The sequence below is a fragment of the Leptinotarsa decemlineata genome, unplaced genomic scaffold (assembly GCF_025532065.1).
Source record: "Leptinotarsa decemlineata unplaced genomic scaffold, Ldec_3_MD MMD2_tig00001064_RagTag_RagTag, whole genome shotgun sequence".
NCBI lineage: Eukaryota > Metazoa > Arthropoda > Insecta > Coleoptera > Chrysomelidae > Leptinotarsa > Leptinotarsa decemlineata.
This window is the reverse complement of record NW_027412558.1, coordinates 3,781,018-3,795,996: the sequence shown is the minus strand read 5'-3', so window position 1 is coordinate 3,795,996 and position 14,979 is coordinate 3,781,018. Positions and strand designations below refer to the sequence as shown.

The 14,979-nt window shown below is 34.8% G+C and overlaps 1 protein-coding gene across 1 annotated transcript in view; it reads left to right on the top strand.

Moving 5' to 3' along the window:
* Positions 1-14,979, top strand: part of grn (GATA binding protein grain) — a 125,224-nt gene that overhangs the window by 29,020 nt on the left and 81,225 nt on the right. The window contains exon 3 of the mRNA XM_023173061.2: positions 6,210-6,767. Coding sequence (XP_023028829.1) covers positions 6,210-6,767 — 558 coding nt within the window. The remainder of the gene's footprint in view (positions 1-6,209; positions 6,768-14,979) is intronic.

The window sequence follows — 14,979 nt, the reverse complement described above, 5'->3', positions numbered from 1 at the left end:
GTATGAAAGTATATAATTAAAAAATTATTGCACATAGAAGTGGAGTCTATGAGCTCGACTGCTCTGATTGTTCTGCATCTTACATTGGTAGAACCTGTAGACCTCTCTTCACTGGCATTAATGAACATTAAAAAAAACCTGAAAAATTTTCATTTGGCCACCACATTAAATTTCACAATCATAACTTTAGCCCCAATAAAAATTCCAACTTGTTTGAAGAGCTAGAGATTTCCAAAGAACTGTTTGAATACTCAAGTAAACTTAAACAGAGATTTCCTTTCCTTTTATAAAAGAAATCATATAAGTAAAATATTACAAATGTGCTATATCCTCGTTTTTGATACTTTCTGTTGCCTGACAAGTAAGTAATCATAAACAGTTTCCTAAATTTCGTAAACTCAAAAATTATTTTTAAAATTCTAATTTTCACAAAACTTTCTTTTCAATTAGATCACTTACTTTCAGGTAAGCACTCCGCTATATTTTTGGAGGCTGAAATTTTGTATGTAGTTTTGTTTTATATCGTAGATGTACAATATAAAAAAGGACTTTGTGGCAAAATTGCCACATTTTTTATTCATTTTTTAATTAGCATTTTATATATCTATATGTACCTATACCTTTGTATATGCAAATATTAATTTTTATTCAAGCTTTGATTCCATACTTTTATTCATAAGTGACGTACTGCTTTTTGTAAATAATCATTGACCTACCATATATACGCTATGTATCACAAATGGAGAATAAATATTATTATTATTATTATTATTTAAATAGGGGCGCCAGCGGCGGGAAAAATGGCGCGTCCATAAAAGAAAATAATATTTTATTTACTGTTTTTTATGCCCTTAAATTTCCGATGAGTTTATATTCAGTGTCAACATTGCACCCGTGCGGAGCCGGGACGGGTTGCTAGTACTATATAACCACATCCCATTTGAGTTTGAACATAAAACCACTATTGAACATTATTATTTAAAAAAAAATACTTATTTTTGAAACAAAAAACCCTTTTTATTCAATAGAAGAAATTTTCTATAATAATTCATTGTGTACGGTAAAATCTACAAGTTTGAATAAATTAGACAAAAGTTTTCTATTCTGAGGAACTAGAACAATCTCTTCGCGAATCAAAAATATCAGTAGTTGCTTTTGAAATATTCGTCAAGAACTAGAATATTCGGATTTTATTTTTCGACACTATACCGCCGCCATTTTGAATGTTGTAAAAAAAGGTCAGAAAAATTTTCGATACTGTTTCATATTTGTTATAATCTAATATGAACCAATTTGCAATGCGACGTTTCTTCCGTTATATTTCATCATCAACTTTTTGTGGCCACTGTAAAAACAAATTCAGTTTTGTATTACAGTACAGGTGGTCTGTATTTTTTTAATGATAGCTTCTTTTCGGAATTGATTTCCACTATTCATTTCTTTCACAAGCACTACAGGAAAATTCTTGAGGCGCTCTGAGAGCGGTGTCTGAGCGAAAGTAACGATTCACTACCCATTCAGAAATTGTAATAGTTCATAGTTTGAAGAATATTTTCGATTCATTTATAATCTTTTTAGATTCATAGTATTATATTCCTACTGTTCATCAATTTTCATTCGCTGGATAGGTAAAAAATTGGAAGCAGTTACGAATAGTTTGTTTGAAGCTGCTGTCTTCTAGCCAAAGACAGCAGGAGCCTCGCAAGGAAGAGAAGCCGTCACAACCAGTGCTTGCACTTCCCTGCATCAGAGGATTATCGGAGAGGATAAGAAGAATTGGTTCCAAGTACAACATCAGAACCTGCTTCAGATCCGGTAACACTATCCGTAGCAGCCTCACGAAAACCAGGCCACCAAACGCGGACTGCGATTCCAAGAATTGCATTTACCGGATACCCTGTGAGTGCGGAAAATCCTATATTGGTGAAACTAAGAGGCCATTGAATGCTCGCATTGCCGAGCACAAGAAACACACACAGCGAGGAGAAACCAGCAAATCAAGAATAGCAGATCATGTTTGGACCCATCAACACAACATCGAGTGGTCCCAAGCTGAGATCTTGCACAGAGAGGAACATTGGTTCAGGAGGAAATTCAAGGAAGCCCATCAACACAACATCGAGTGGTCCCAAGCTGAGATCTTGCACAGAGAGGAACATTGGTTTAGGAGAAAATTCAAGGAAGCCGCATACATGTTGTCCAATAACGTATTCAGCCAAGCCAGCGTAGAAATACGCAACATATGGAAACCCATCATCAAGCGAAAAATGGCCAACTACCGCCAAAACGCTCATCTCCCACGGAACCAGTGAAGCGGAAAATAGAAAGCGGGGATAAGTGAAAGTACTCGAACGACCTATAAATAGTCATCTCTCGGAGGAATCAGTCCAGTCATCACCCGAAGACGATTGTAGATACTAACAATCGAAACGTCGTGAACTAACGTGACTTGGAATCGCTCCACTTTTTATTTGTATTTTCTTTTTATTTTCTTTCTATTTTTACTTGTATTTTATTTCACTATTATTTCATTTCAGGTTTATTTTGGGTAATATAATTCTTATTTTCAGCTATTCATTTTTAATTCTTCTTTTTTAGTTGTTTTAGGGATTTCAAATCATTTTATATAGTAGACAATGGAAGTCCGAACTAGTGAAATTTAGTTAAGAATAGTACTCAAGTACTTTGAGTACCTGAGTACTTTTGCTCTGGTGTGGCAGAACTCTCGACAGTTTTAGTCATATCCTGATGATGCAAACTTAGTTGACACTTATGTAACGCACGTCTAAACACAGTACTTTTGTTCTGGCGCGAAAAATATATTTTCAATAGATCAATTCTATCTATCATATCCTACACGATGTCAGAATTTCCTTCATTTTTGTTGTGAACAAAATTACAGTGTTTTTTGCGTCCTGTTTAAATTCGTTCCTCGATTCGCCTCTGCTACTGCAGCGATTTTGTTACGGCCATTTTGCAAATAGAGTTGTGTGCATGTTTGTTCGGCTGAAAAAAACCTCGAATACCTACTCGTTCTCATGAAAATTATTACTACAGCCTTTGCGAAATTATCTGTTCGACTCGATCGTTGGTAGACGCCTCGTAATCACGAAGAACGATTTTGGATTCACGGATTCGGCGGTGACGAGATATCTATAATGTTTCCTTAAAGTGACTGTGACTTCGATTCGTGACGATATAAGAGTATTTTGTAAGGTTTCAAGTAAATTATAAGGCTGAATGGTATGTTTTGAACAGAGCAATAGTTTTTTTGTCCGTTGTGAATATTACCGATTGTACTACATGAGATGAAAAGTTTCGGGACAAAGATCGCACTTTTCTTATTACATTCACTGCTTTTTCAGTTAGTACCAACCTTCAAAAGGGAGCTGTTGAAATTTCATGATGTTCTACTCATTAGTTTGGAAATTCTATTTGACTGCAGTCTATCCCAACTGATTGACGCTTCCACAAGGTATGGAACAAACTTAACCCTTTCACTAATGGACATAATTACTAACGATCCCAACTTATTCTGTAAAAACTTGGGTGTACCTCTTCTATGAGTATTTTTTCATAAGTCTCTAGCCTGACCTGATGTGTTCAAGGCTATTGATACAAATTTTGCTGAAACTCACTGAAAATGTTATTGCTACTTGAGATCAAGTCAATTAGTTGATACTGAATTTTCATAGAGTTTAGTATTGTCTGTGATTTGTCAATTTTACTATCCTTAGGACAGGGAACACTAAATATAAGTTACTAGAACTTTTCTTATGTGAGCCAGGTTTCCACCAGTCCACAAATATGAAGAGAAGAAACATTACGCTTTTTAATGTTGATGTGGTCAAAGACCAGAATAGAATTTCAAGGGCAAAATTGATGAGCAATTCATTAAAACAGAACACTGTGAGTTTTGAATCTAATTCAACTTCACCGCCAGGTATGACCAATATATAGTATTCATAACAGATTCACCCTCAACATGTTTTTATTATTTCGCCGAAACTTGTGCATCAATTCGATTATTTTGTTGAAATCTTCAGTGGGTACTTTTATAATCGAATGAATAATCAATCTGTATTAAAATAAATCCGCACACACCTATCTACAGCCCATAGAATGACTATGTATATTTGTTGGCGTAAAAGCGAAAAAAATCGTCTTCGGAAACATGTTAATGTAATGGGTTTATTATACAATATCGATTTGGACCTTATTGATCTGCATTTTCAACGAACACGCCGGACAATGTGCGCAACACGGCAAGTCGTTATATGCTATGTTTACATTCGTAATCAAGAATATTGCTTCATTTCAGATACTATAGAAGTTGTTTTAATTTTTCTTGTTTTGGCTTTCTACTAGTTATTAAGAAAAACTATAATGAAAACTCCTCACAAATATGTATAGAAGTTTCTTTTACATACAAACTGGAAGAAGATACCCTTTTCAAACAACTACTTTCACATAAACATTGAATTATGCGAAAAGAAAAAGTCATATCGATGTGGGATGATCATTATCACATGTGTAATAAAAAAACTCCAAACAATAACTTAAATTAAAATCAATTTAAAAATCTTAAAAGATTACTGGATTATTATCATTCAAAGACATTATATCATGCCTTGGTCGAAAGCCATTTATGTAACGGGGTCTCAAATCGAAAGAAATTATTCATAAAACGTTCTAATATAATCGAAAAACTATAGATATCCATCTGAAACTCTTTTCAGTGATATCAATGTTCTCGACTTGACCGTTGGATTACCTGAAAGTCAGCAGATCATTCAATAAAAGATCTGGAACACGTATCAACTCATTGTAATGATACCCGTCAAAAAAAACATTTACCTTTCATGTCAATATTTTTTTGACCAAGTTTTTTCCCTATATTGCACCAAAATCCTATTAGATTTTTTTCAAAAAACACCTAGAAGTTCAACTAGTGACATCAAGGAAAACATCAATAAATTTATGAAATGTAATCTGGTTTGTACAGGTTATTGCACTGTTATGTATTCCCCGTGGCTTTGCCAATAATTGACTACACTTAACAATAATCTAACTTAACTTTATTTTACTTTCAAATACAACAAACACTTCAACTATCATTCGAATGTCTATCGCCTCACTAGATCGCTCCGCGTAACGCACTGTAACTTCCCCTTGACTGTGTCGATGGTCGAGTTCATGTCGCTTATGTTCGGCAATCGAAGGCGCTGGAAAATTCCTCGGGATTCCATCGAAGCCGGTAGCATTATTATCGCCACATCTCGTACGGCAGCGAACATCGAACATCCGCGCGCTCCTAGTTACGTCACAATTGGTTTATGGCTGCCAGTGGCGGCTGGCGTCATTTTCTTTAGGGCACGACTTACAAGTGTTATGTACTCGTATATATCCAATTATGTATGTGTGCGTCTAGGTATGTAAGCAAATGTGTGAAGTGTATAAATGTTTTTAAAAAATCAGGAAATTGTTCAAACTTTTGTCAAATTGTTCATTTCTTATTTATATTTTTTTGTATTTCTATTTTTGTTTTAACACTTCGAAACAGGTTTTAAGTTACTTTTCGATTATCAGTTCATTCGCTTATAATTTTTTCAAGGACAAAACACATGCACTGCAGGAAAATCATTAAGGCGCTCTGAGAGCGGTGCCTGTGCGAAATAAGCGATTCACGTTGGATTTGAATCGCTAGAGATAAAATTCATTTGAAGAAACGTTCTCAGGAATTTTATTTCACATTAATACAGTTCTCCATATACAAGAGTTCTCAAACAGTGAAATTCAAGGTGTACTGAGTTGAACCTCAAAACGATGAGCAGCCACAGTCTGTCATTTATCATTTGTACTTGTATTGTCGTTATTTTTAATCATGAGTGAATGGCATACTTATTATTATCATTATTATCAATAAATACTTCCATATTAAAATAGAATCACATGAAAATCACTTGAATGTGTATTCTAGTTAGTCGTTATGGAATTGAAACGGATATCATTCATAGGAACGCTACACAACGCAATGTATGAAAGACTACTGATATACGTTTTTACATACATGAAGAAGTACCACCAAGTTTCGAGACGGAACACTTGTCATATCTCCTTATCAACAACGAAAACACTGGAAAGGAATAAATGCCAGCATAATATCAATCGTCTTTGAATCAATTCTAACAAATGTCTTTTTGTTTCAGCGTCGAGGATGTCATCCGGACAAGTCTGCAGGCCGCACTTCCACGCCCCTCTTCACCCCTGGCTCTCCGATGGGGCGAAGCCTCTCACCCACTCGAGCCCGTGGGTCCCGTTCGGCGGGGGCGACCCTGACAAGTCGCAGTCGCCCAGTTCGGCGCCCGCGCAAGCGCACAACATCTTCTCGTTCCCCCCGACGCCTCCCAAGGACAGCACGCCCGATTCCGTGGCCCCCTCGGCTGGGGCGGAGTACCAGAGCGCTGTGGCGGCGGCGATGGGAGCCTTCATGCACGAGAACCCCCAGAGCTGTGCCCTCGACATCAAGCCTAGCGGGGTGGGGGGATCGTCGAGTTCGAGCAACAAGCAGCGAGAAGGTAGTGAATATGAAGGGGGCTCCTCGGGCATGTTTAATGGTAACTTTGATGGCGCGTACGGGTCTACGTATGCCCACGGTATTCACGGGGCGGCATATTCGCCGCAGAACAAGCAGCATCTGGGCGGCATAGGCGGGCAGGGCGCCCAGTCGCCCAACAAGCCGCGAAACAAATCGAGAACGAGCGCCGGTAAGAGAAATGATAAGGTGCTTGGGCGGTGAAGGGTTTCTTTTCGACTAATGAGTTCACGAAGAAAGGTATACATGTATTTGTTTCGAAATCCCATTATCCAGTTAACGACAATTCATTTGAGTCAACTAAAGTTATTAATTGTGAATCAGTCAACTAAAATATAACTGAGTCAATGACTCAGTTATATTTGAGCTTCAATCAGCTTAAATCGAATTCATTCGAATTGAAATGAGATCAATTGCGACATCTCAATTATAGTGGGGGAGTGCGTAATGTTAACACGAGTCACCTCATATATAAATGAGTTGACTCGCTCAAATCAGATTTATGTGAGTCGTCTGAGATCCATTCGAGTCAGACGAAGTTTTCTATACATTACAACAGATCCAATTGTTTTTGTGTTGTAATCAAATGACGGAATGTGGCTGATGTTCAAATGAGTCATGGGAGTTAATAATGAGTGAATTTATTTCAATATGAAGCCTAAATCTAATTTATATGAGTCATCTTAAAATAATTTGAATCTAATGAGATGAGTCACTGAAGCATATCTATCGATAGGTTCAGTTGTACAAAGTACCAACCAAAATATGGAAGAAGGTCGTAATATTTACATGAGTCAAGTGAAATATAAATGAGCCGATGAAACAAATTCTACACTTCAGTGGAATGTATATGAGGCATCTAATATTTATTCGAATCGAATGATATTATCTGAGTCACTGAAACATATATTTCGATATTAGGTTCAATTGTACAAAATATCAACCAAAATATAGAAGAAGGCCTTAATATTTAGATGAGTCAACTGAAATATAACTGAGTCGATGAATTTGAATTCAATACTTCAATCTCATTAAAGTTGAAATAGATCGTCTGCTAAATGTGCCTTATGTTCACATTAGACCACTTAGATATAACTGAATTTATGAATTTCAATTTGAAGCTCAAATCTAGTTTATATGAGTCGTCCAATATCCATTTGAGTTAGACGAGCTTTTTTATACATTACAACAGTTTGAATTGCTTTTGTGTTGTAATCAAAAGACAGAGAGTGGGAAATAATCAAATGAGTCATGGGCGATATAAACCAGTAATTTTATTTCAATATGAAGCCTAAATCTAATTTATGTGAGTCATCTTATATTTATCTGAATGGAATGGGATAAACTGATTCACTAAAACATATATATCCATACCTACAAGGTTCAGTTGTACAAAGTGCGAACCAAAATATGGAAGAAGGTCGTCGTAATATTTAGATGAGTCAAGTGAAATATAAATGAGCCCATAAAACAAATTTTACACTTCAATTAAATTGAATCATTCTGAAAATCTATAAAAACTTTCCTTTGTTTTATCAATAAGGTCGGCTTCAATAATCATTTGATAGATACGAGTATATCTTTAATTCTATTCTGTTTAATGTGTTATATTTAACGAAATGAGATTTATCTCAATAAATTTATTATTCTGCAACAAATCAAAATAAATGAATTTGTCTGGATTCCGGAACAACTATATGTGTAGCAGAATAAATTTGTTGTGCGAAACTTTCCACATGGTGATGATTACTCTAACAAAAATTGATCAAAATGAATGGAGAGACATTTTAGTAACGTCCGATATTCAACAAATGGTTTTGATTTTTTTTTAATTCGAAATTACTTTTCTCTAATAGGTTTGTTGACAATTAAAATTTCAAGTTTATGTGACCAAAAAATATTATTATATGTAACTTCAGAACTTTTTTTATAAGGAATCAAAATCATCAATATCATCACTAAGTGGTATGATTTCTTCAAATATTTGTCTGCCCTTTCATTATCTGACATGGCGCTGTCTTTATTTGTGAAGCAGTGCGATGTTAGACGAGATATAATCTAATAACATGACTAACTGAGATAAAGAATGTCAACATTGAATAAAATCTCTATTTTCGAAATATTTGTGTACAGCTAAATCTGATCGAAATTGATCCTCATAAAAATAATGATCCAGGCTGTATAAATGGAACACTAATTTTTAATTTGAAATAACATTAATACGTTCAAGCGACTGTGTTAACTATACACATATATTTACCAATAAAACCATCCGAGAGCCGTAAAAGAAACTTTTTCAGTAATTCCATTGAAATGTTGACATTCTTTTCCAACTTAACGTTTTAACGACTGGTTTTGCAGATTCACAACCGATTTTTATTGTTTCACTCCTTTACGTTTTATTTCTGCCTTCGAATTTGGTTTTGTTGCTTTCGTTTACTTCTGACTTGTTTTTCATTATTTTCCCTGAGTATGTCAGTGTAAAATGAATAATTCATTACCTACTTAGAATGATAACTTAACAACTTAATTGAGAATAATTAGCCGTGATAAATCACGTTGAGTTTTTTGAAAAATGAATGTATAGCGATTATCGATCACTGGTAATTTAATAACTTCAATTTATCAGTCAAGATTCTTTATCTCCGATTCAGTTTATCGATTACTTAATGAAAAAAAGTCCAGATAAGATATGTGAATTCCTGTTTTGAATGGTGTAAGACAGCGGCATCTTATGTTAGATTAAGGGGAAAGGTGGGGAAATTAACTCTTCATCAACTAGCGTACATGGGTACCTATATACATATTTCAAATTGATTATGACAATACAAAAGGCCGAAATTTTTTGAAATGTAGGTATTTTACGAAAATTCCTTTGTCCATGTGATTTGATGTGATTCGTATCTACGAATTTGATTAATTATATGTATTATACAGTACATTTCTTTAATGTCCCCCCCCCTATTTATTTTTTCAACGGGTCAACTCAAAAAATTGAAATTTGGGATAATGAAGAAATGCACTGTATGTAAATTCCTTTGATATAACCAAATAATAGATAATAAGTACCTGTCAAGATTGAAGATTTCTACTATACAGAACTGTCGCTGATTTTATACCATTACCAACATAATTTCGCATTTGAAACTGAATACATTCATCTAAATAGGGAGGTTGGTCCCAGAAGTATGAGGCCCAACAAAGAAAACACATAAAATTTGGAAAAAATATATTTTTTTCAACAATCTTCTTGCAGCTCTAGACACTTTCCAACAGCGATGTTCAGTAAGTTAGATACTGTGTTGCTCCTCAAAATAACTATTAATTGTCGACATCATTTCTTTATCTTTGGAAAATCTATGACAAGTGAACAATTTTTTCAAGTTTGCGAACTGAAAATGATCCGAAGGAAGGGGATAAATACATAAGGTAGTAATTCAAACTTGAATTGGTTGATTTTGGTCATATTAGTAACGGATTTGTGGGCTGGCGCATTGTCTTGATGAAACAACACTTTTTTCTTAGCCAAATGCAGCGGTTTTTGTTTGATTTCTTCATTCAAACGTTGCAAAACATTCGCTATTGATGGCTGCCACACAAATACTGAACAACGCAGTGTCTTCAAACTTGAAACAAATGCTTTATACATTGTGTACTTTGTAATACAATATCTTTCGAACAGCTACCGCCATCTCTAGGTTAGACCTGGTACTTCTGGGACCACCCTTCGTCATTACTGTCTGTTCTGGGCAAGAATCAAGCCATTAGTGACACCATTTTATCAACCATTAATTTTTATAAAACTATGTGACACTAAAAGGTATTTTACACTGACACATTTTACATTTTTATCTACCTATTTAGTTTTATTTCCATTTAAATTTGATTTTTCGCGATGCAAAATATGTTTTTCGCAAGCTTTTTCGTCACACAGTCAATTTTTGGTGTGCAAATTCACGCACACGTTTTTAGTGGAGCTACAAGATAGGATGTTTTTCACATTTTCATATGTGTTGCACAAACCGTGTAAGTACACAAAAATATATTAATTGGTTCGAACATTTTCAAATAGAAACCACCTTCTCCGTGATTTATGTTACTGAAGTAGACATTTTTATACTGTTTCCTTATAGTGAACAGAACAAACATTACCTGTTGTAAAATATCTGTTGAAATCTGTTTTTGCAGCCTACAAACAACAAGCCTCAGAAGGATTTACGATGTCTTACCTTGTAACGTGCGATTCGCTTACGTGCGTTTTGCACGATTATTCGTGTCATTTTTCATTTGAAGTTTGTTATTTCAAATATTACAACAACATTGAATGTTCAAAATAAATACTATATTTTCAACTACTGTATCGCAAAAGTGAAAGCAGCATCTATCTATATTAGAAGAATCATTGTGTTCATTTTTCATTGTCATCCGCGTAGTGTCATTTTGACTTCTTACAAAGAAATCTACACCAGAAGATTATTGTATGAGCCTCAGTAACGAACCTTCGGGCACTCCAGAAAAACGTTGTGGTCAATAGTATGAGCCCCAGTAATGAACCTTTGGGCACTCCAGAAAACACGTTGTGTTCGATCAAATATAACAGCCTGCGGCTACAGTCAAATACTTGTGATACATTTAGTGAACGTTTGTTTCTGTCAGACCGACCATATTAGCAATAATTTCACCAACAAAGCACTAGCGTGGTGTTGCGCATCAGTATCCGCCATTTTATTGTTGGGATGCGTGAAGCAAGCTAATTAAAAAATTGCATGAAAGAAACCAAAAGTGACTACGTAATGAGGATAGACTTCTTTTGTTTCTCGGCCTTCGCGATGCGTGGGAATCGGCGTCTATCACGCCACCCCCAGTCCTAATTAGCAATATCCTAGCCGATCGGCTATTGTTTGCGTATTGCCCGCATACTTTGACGTTGTCGAGCATTTCTACATGCTCATATTGCTAATTCGAGTGCGATAGTGGTACGTCTTGATGGAAGAAGATCGTTTATGTTCAGTCTTGCTGCCGCATAAATATTAATTAGGTATTATCGTGGATGAGATTGTTTCGTCGTGTTGTAGGCAACATCTATATCGTAATTTCGATGTATATTCATGAAGGGGGAATTGAATCATATGGGGGAAAAAGTGATGTATAGTTGAGCTTATTCTCATTCAATCATTATTATTATCAATATGTATGCAGTGGTTTGATTAACTCTTTAAAATGAATCCAATAGACTTCACATTTAACAGATTTCATACCCACAGGACTAATTCTCAGGATATTATATATTTTGCCATAGTTTTCAGGATTCTCAATTTAGATCTTCCTGTAAAAATAGGAATCGAAAGTTTACGAACCCTACTATTTTACGTGCCATTTCTTCGACTTGAAATATTTATGACATTTTGAACTACCTATTTCTTGTGACGACTTCTTAAATTAATTTCAAGTAACACCTCAGCCTTTCAAAAACTATCCTTAGAACAAAAAATGATGAAACCTTTTAACCTTGAATATTACTGGAGTTCCAATCACCTAGTGAGCATCTTCAAGAGGGAGATTGAACTACATTTAACTACAGTTCAATCTTCCTTTTGAAGATTATCATTTGGTGATTGAAACACTACATTATGAAACATCTTGTAGATGATCTTTGGATGATTGAAACATTACATTAAACTATAGTTCAATCTTCCTTTCGAAGATGAGCATTTGGTGATTGAAACACTACATTAAATTACAGTTCAATCTTCCTCTTAAATATTATCATTTAGCGATTGAAACACTACATTATGAAACATTACACTGAATTACAGTTCAATCTTCCTCTTGTAGATGATCATTTAGTGATTAAAACACTACATCAAACTTCAGTTCAATCTTCCTCTTGAATATGATCATTTGGTGATTGAAACACTACATTAAACCACAGTTCAATCGTCCTTTTAAAAATTATCATTTGGTGATTGAATCACTACATTATGAAACATCTTGTAGATGATCATTTGATGATTGAAACATTACATTAAACTACAGTTCAACCTTCCTTTCGAAGACGAGCATTTGGTGATTGAAACACTACATTAAACTACAGTTCAATCTTCCTCTTGTAGATGATCATTGGTGATTGAAACACTACATCAAACTACAGTTCAATCTTCCTCTTGAAGATGATCATTTGGTGATTGAAACACTACATTAAATTACAGTTCAATCTTTCTTTTGAAGATGATGACTTGGTGATTGAAACTCGTGTCGAGGTTTTAAAAATAATAGTTTGGTGTTAGGATTGAACTCCAGTAATATTCATTAGTACATCAAAAGTTCCAAACAGTGCATAACAAGTACACTTTGAACCTTGTCCATCAAAGTGCTATTAGGAATAGATCATTTTTCAGTAACCGAAATACAAAATGCCAAGTTAGGTCTCTTCATTTATCCAACCCCATTATCGTCATTCTATATTCTTCATACTGAAGGTAGGCAATATACAAAAAATTAATTGTATACATTTTCATTTGAAAGAACGAAGTGCTTCTGCAATGAACATTCTGAGGTCGTCTTCCCAAGTGGATATAATCTGCAGCGATTTGAATCTACCACATTCGCATAGGCATCGCTCTCAGAATGTGGTGTGGACTTTTTACAGGACTTATACATCACTATAAACCAGCTTATGAAAATAACTCATGTTATTATCATGATCAAATACTTATACCACACTTTGTATGTTGAGTGGGTTACATGAAAGCTGGAAATAAATGGCTCCAGAATTATACCCTGAAGTAGTCAGCTGTTATTTTCTGAAGTCCAGTCATCACTGTTTCTACTTTCCAATGAGCTGTTGGTGAAGAAATCCAGCTCGTCAAAGTATATGTTTCAGCAAAATATCGTATTAGAAAAATAGGTAATGCTGAGAAATAATTCCTCATAATTTGTAATCGGTTTAACACTTTAGGTAAAAGTTCGGAAATGTTCTCCATGTGGTTCATCACAATTCATTTACTCATGAGTATACAGGACGTTTTTCTTAGCTGACCCTATGACAAAGGGTAGAAAACTATAAAATCAGATTTTTTTGCAATAGAAAAATATTGAATTCAAATAATGCCAATTGAAAATTTCAATTTAATTTAGAATCAATTGAAAGTCATACATGTGATCAAATCTGTTTTTTGTCAATTTATAAATTATTTGCAGATCAAATTCTACATATTTTGAGTCACGTGAGAAAATACCTTTTCGTACCCTGCAATTCTTAAAACGGCTCGTCCGACTATTCTTCAATTGTACCATCAAATTGCTTCAGCAAACCAATTATTTTCGAAAACCGTAATATGTTTATATAAGGATTCAGAAGATTATCCTAGCATGAATATATTGTCGAAAAAATTGGTTTCGAAACGCTTCACTAGTTCGAGAAATAGTTTAAAATTAGTTCAACCAGGTGCTGCGTAGATCCGAATGATAAATTCCAAAACGCAACATTGTCCCCTTAATCGGCTTACGGTTCCATTGAAAAATAAGAGAAAAATAAACCGAACCAAAATTGCATACAGGGATTTGAGAATTCTGAGGTAAAGTGGTTACTTTATACTTTTAAGTGCTCCCTTGACGTTATTTTTGTGCCATTTACCAAATATAATGGCTTTCATAGGCGTTTTTAACTATCGAAATAGGGCTTGAGGTGGAATTATTTTTATATGATGAACTGAACATCCGCTTCCTGAACATGTCAGCTCAGTTGGAGAAACGTGCACTCAAAATATTTAACACAACCCTCCGCCCCCCCCCCCCGTCTGTCTGTCTGTCTGAACATGATAAACTAAAAAACTACCGAACGGACCTTTATACGGTTTTCATCAATTCAAAAAATGAATTCAGAGGTAAAATTCAATAATTTTTCTTATAAATTGGTTGAAATATGAGGATGTTATCTACTCGTGCGAAGCCGCGGAGTTTTCATCGAAAACGCTTCCTAATTCCTTCGAGATACAACACAATGATTCAGTACATATCGTTCTCTTTGAGTCGGCAAAAACCTCCGCAATGGCATTTGTCTTTCTTTCAAGGATAACTCATTATACCCATTTTAAGCGGGTCGATGCGACACGCGTGATGAAGAAAGATTGTCATTGCGTCAGTGTTATTTCACGTAGCGAGTCACTTTGAAGTTTGGCGTTACATTTTTGTTCAATGTTGTCTTCAGGTAGATAGGTACTTATTTTGAAATTAAAAATGATAGTTGTTTGACTGAACTTCATCAAAGGTCATCATTATTAGTTAGAAGCTGGTCATACAGTATGTCAAAAAATGTAGTGTAAATAAAATGAAATGGAGTTTATTAAAAAAACTGATAGAACGGATCTTTCAAAATATGAAAT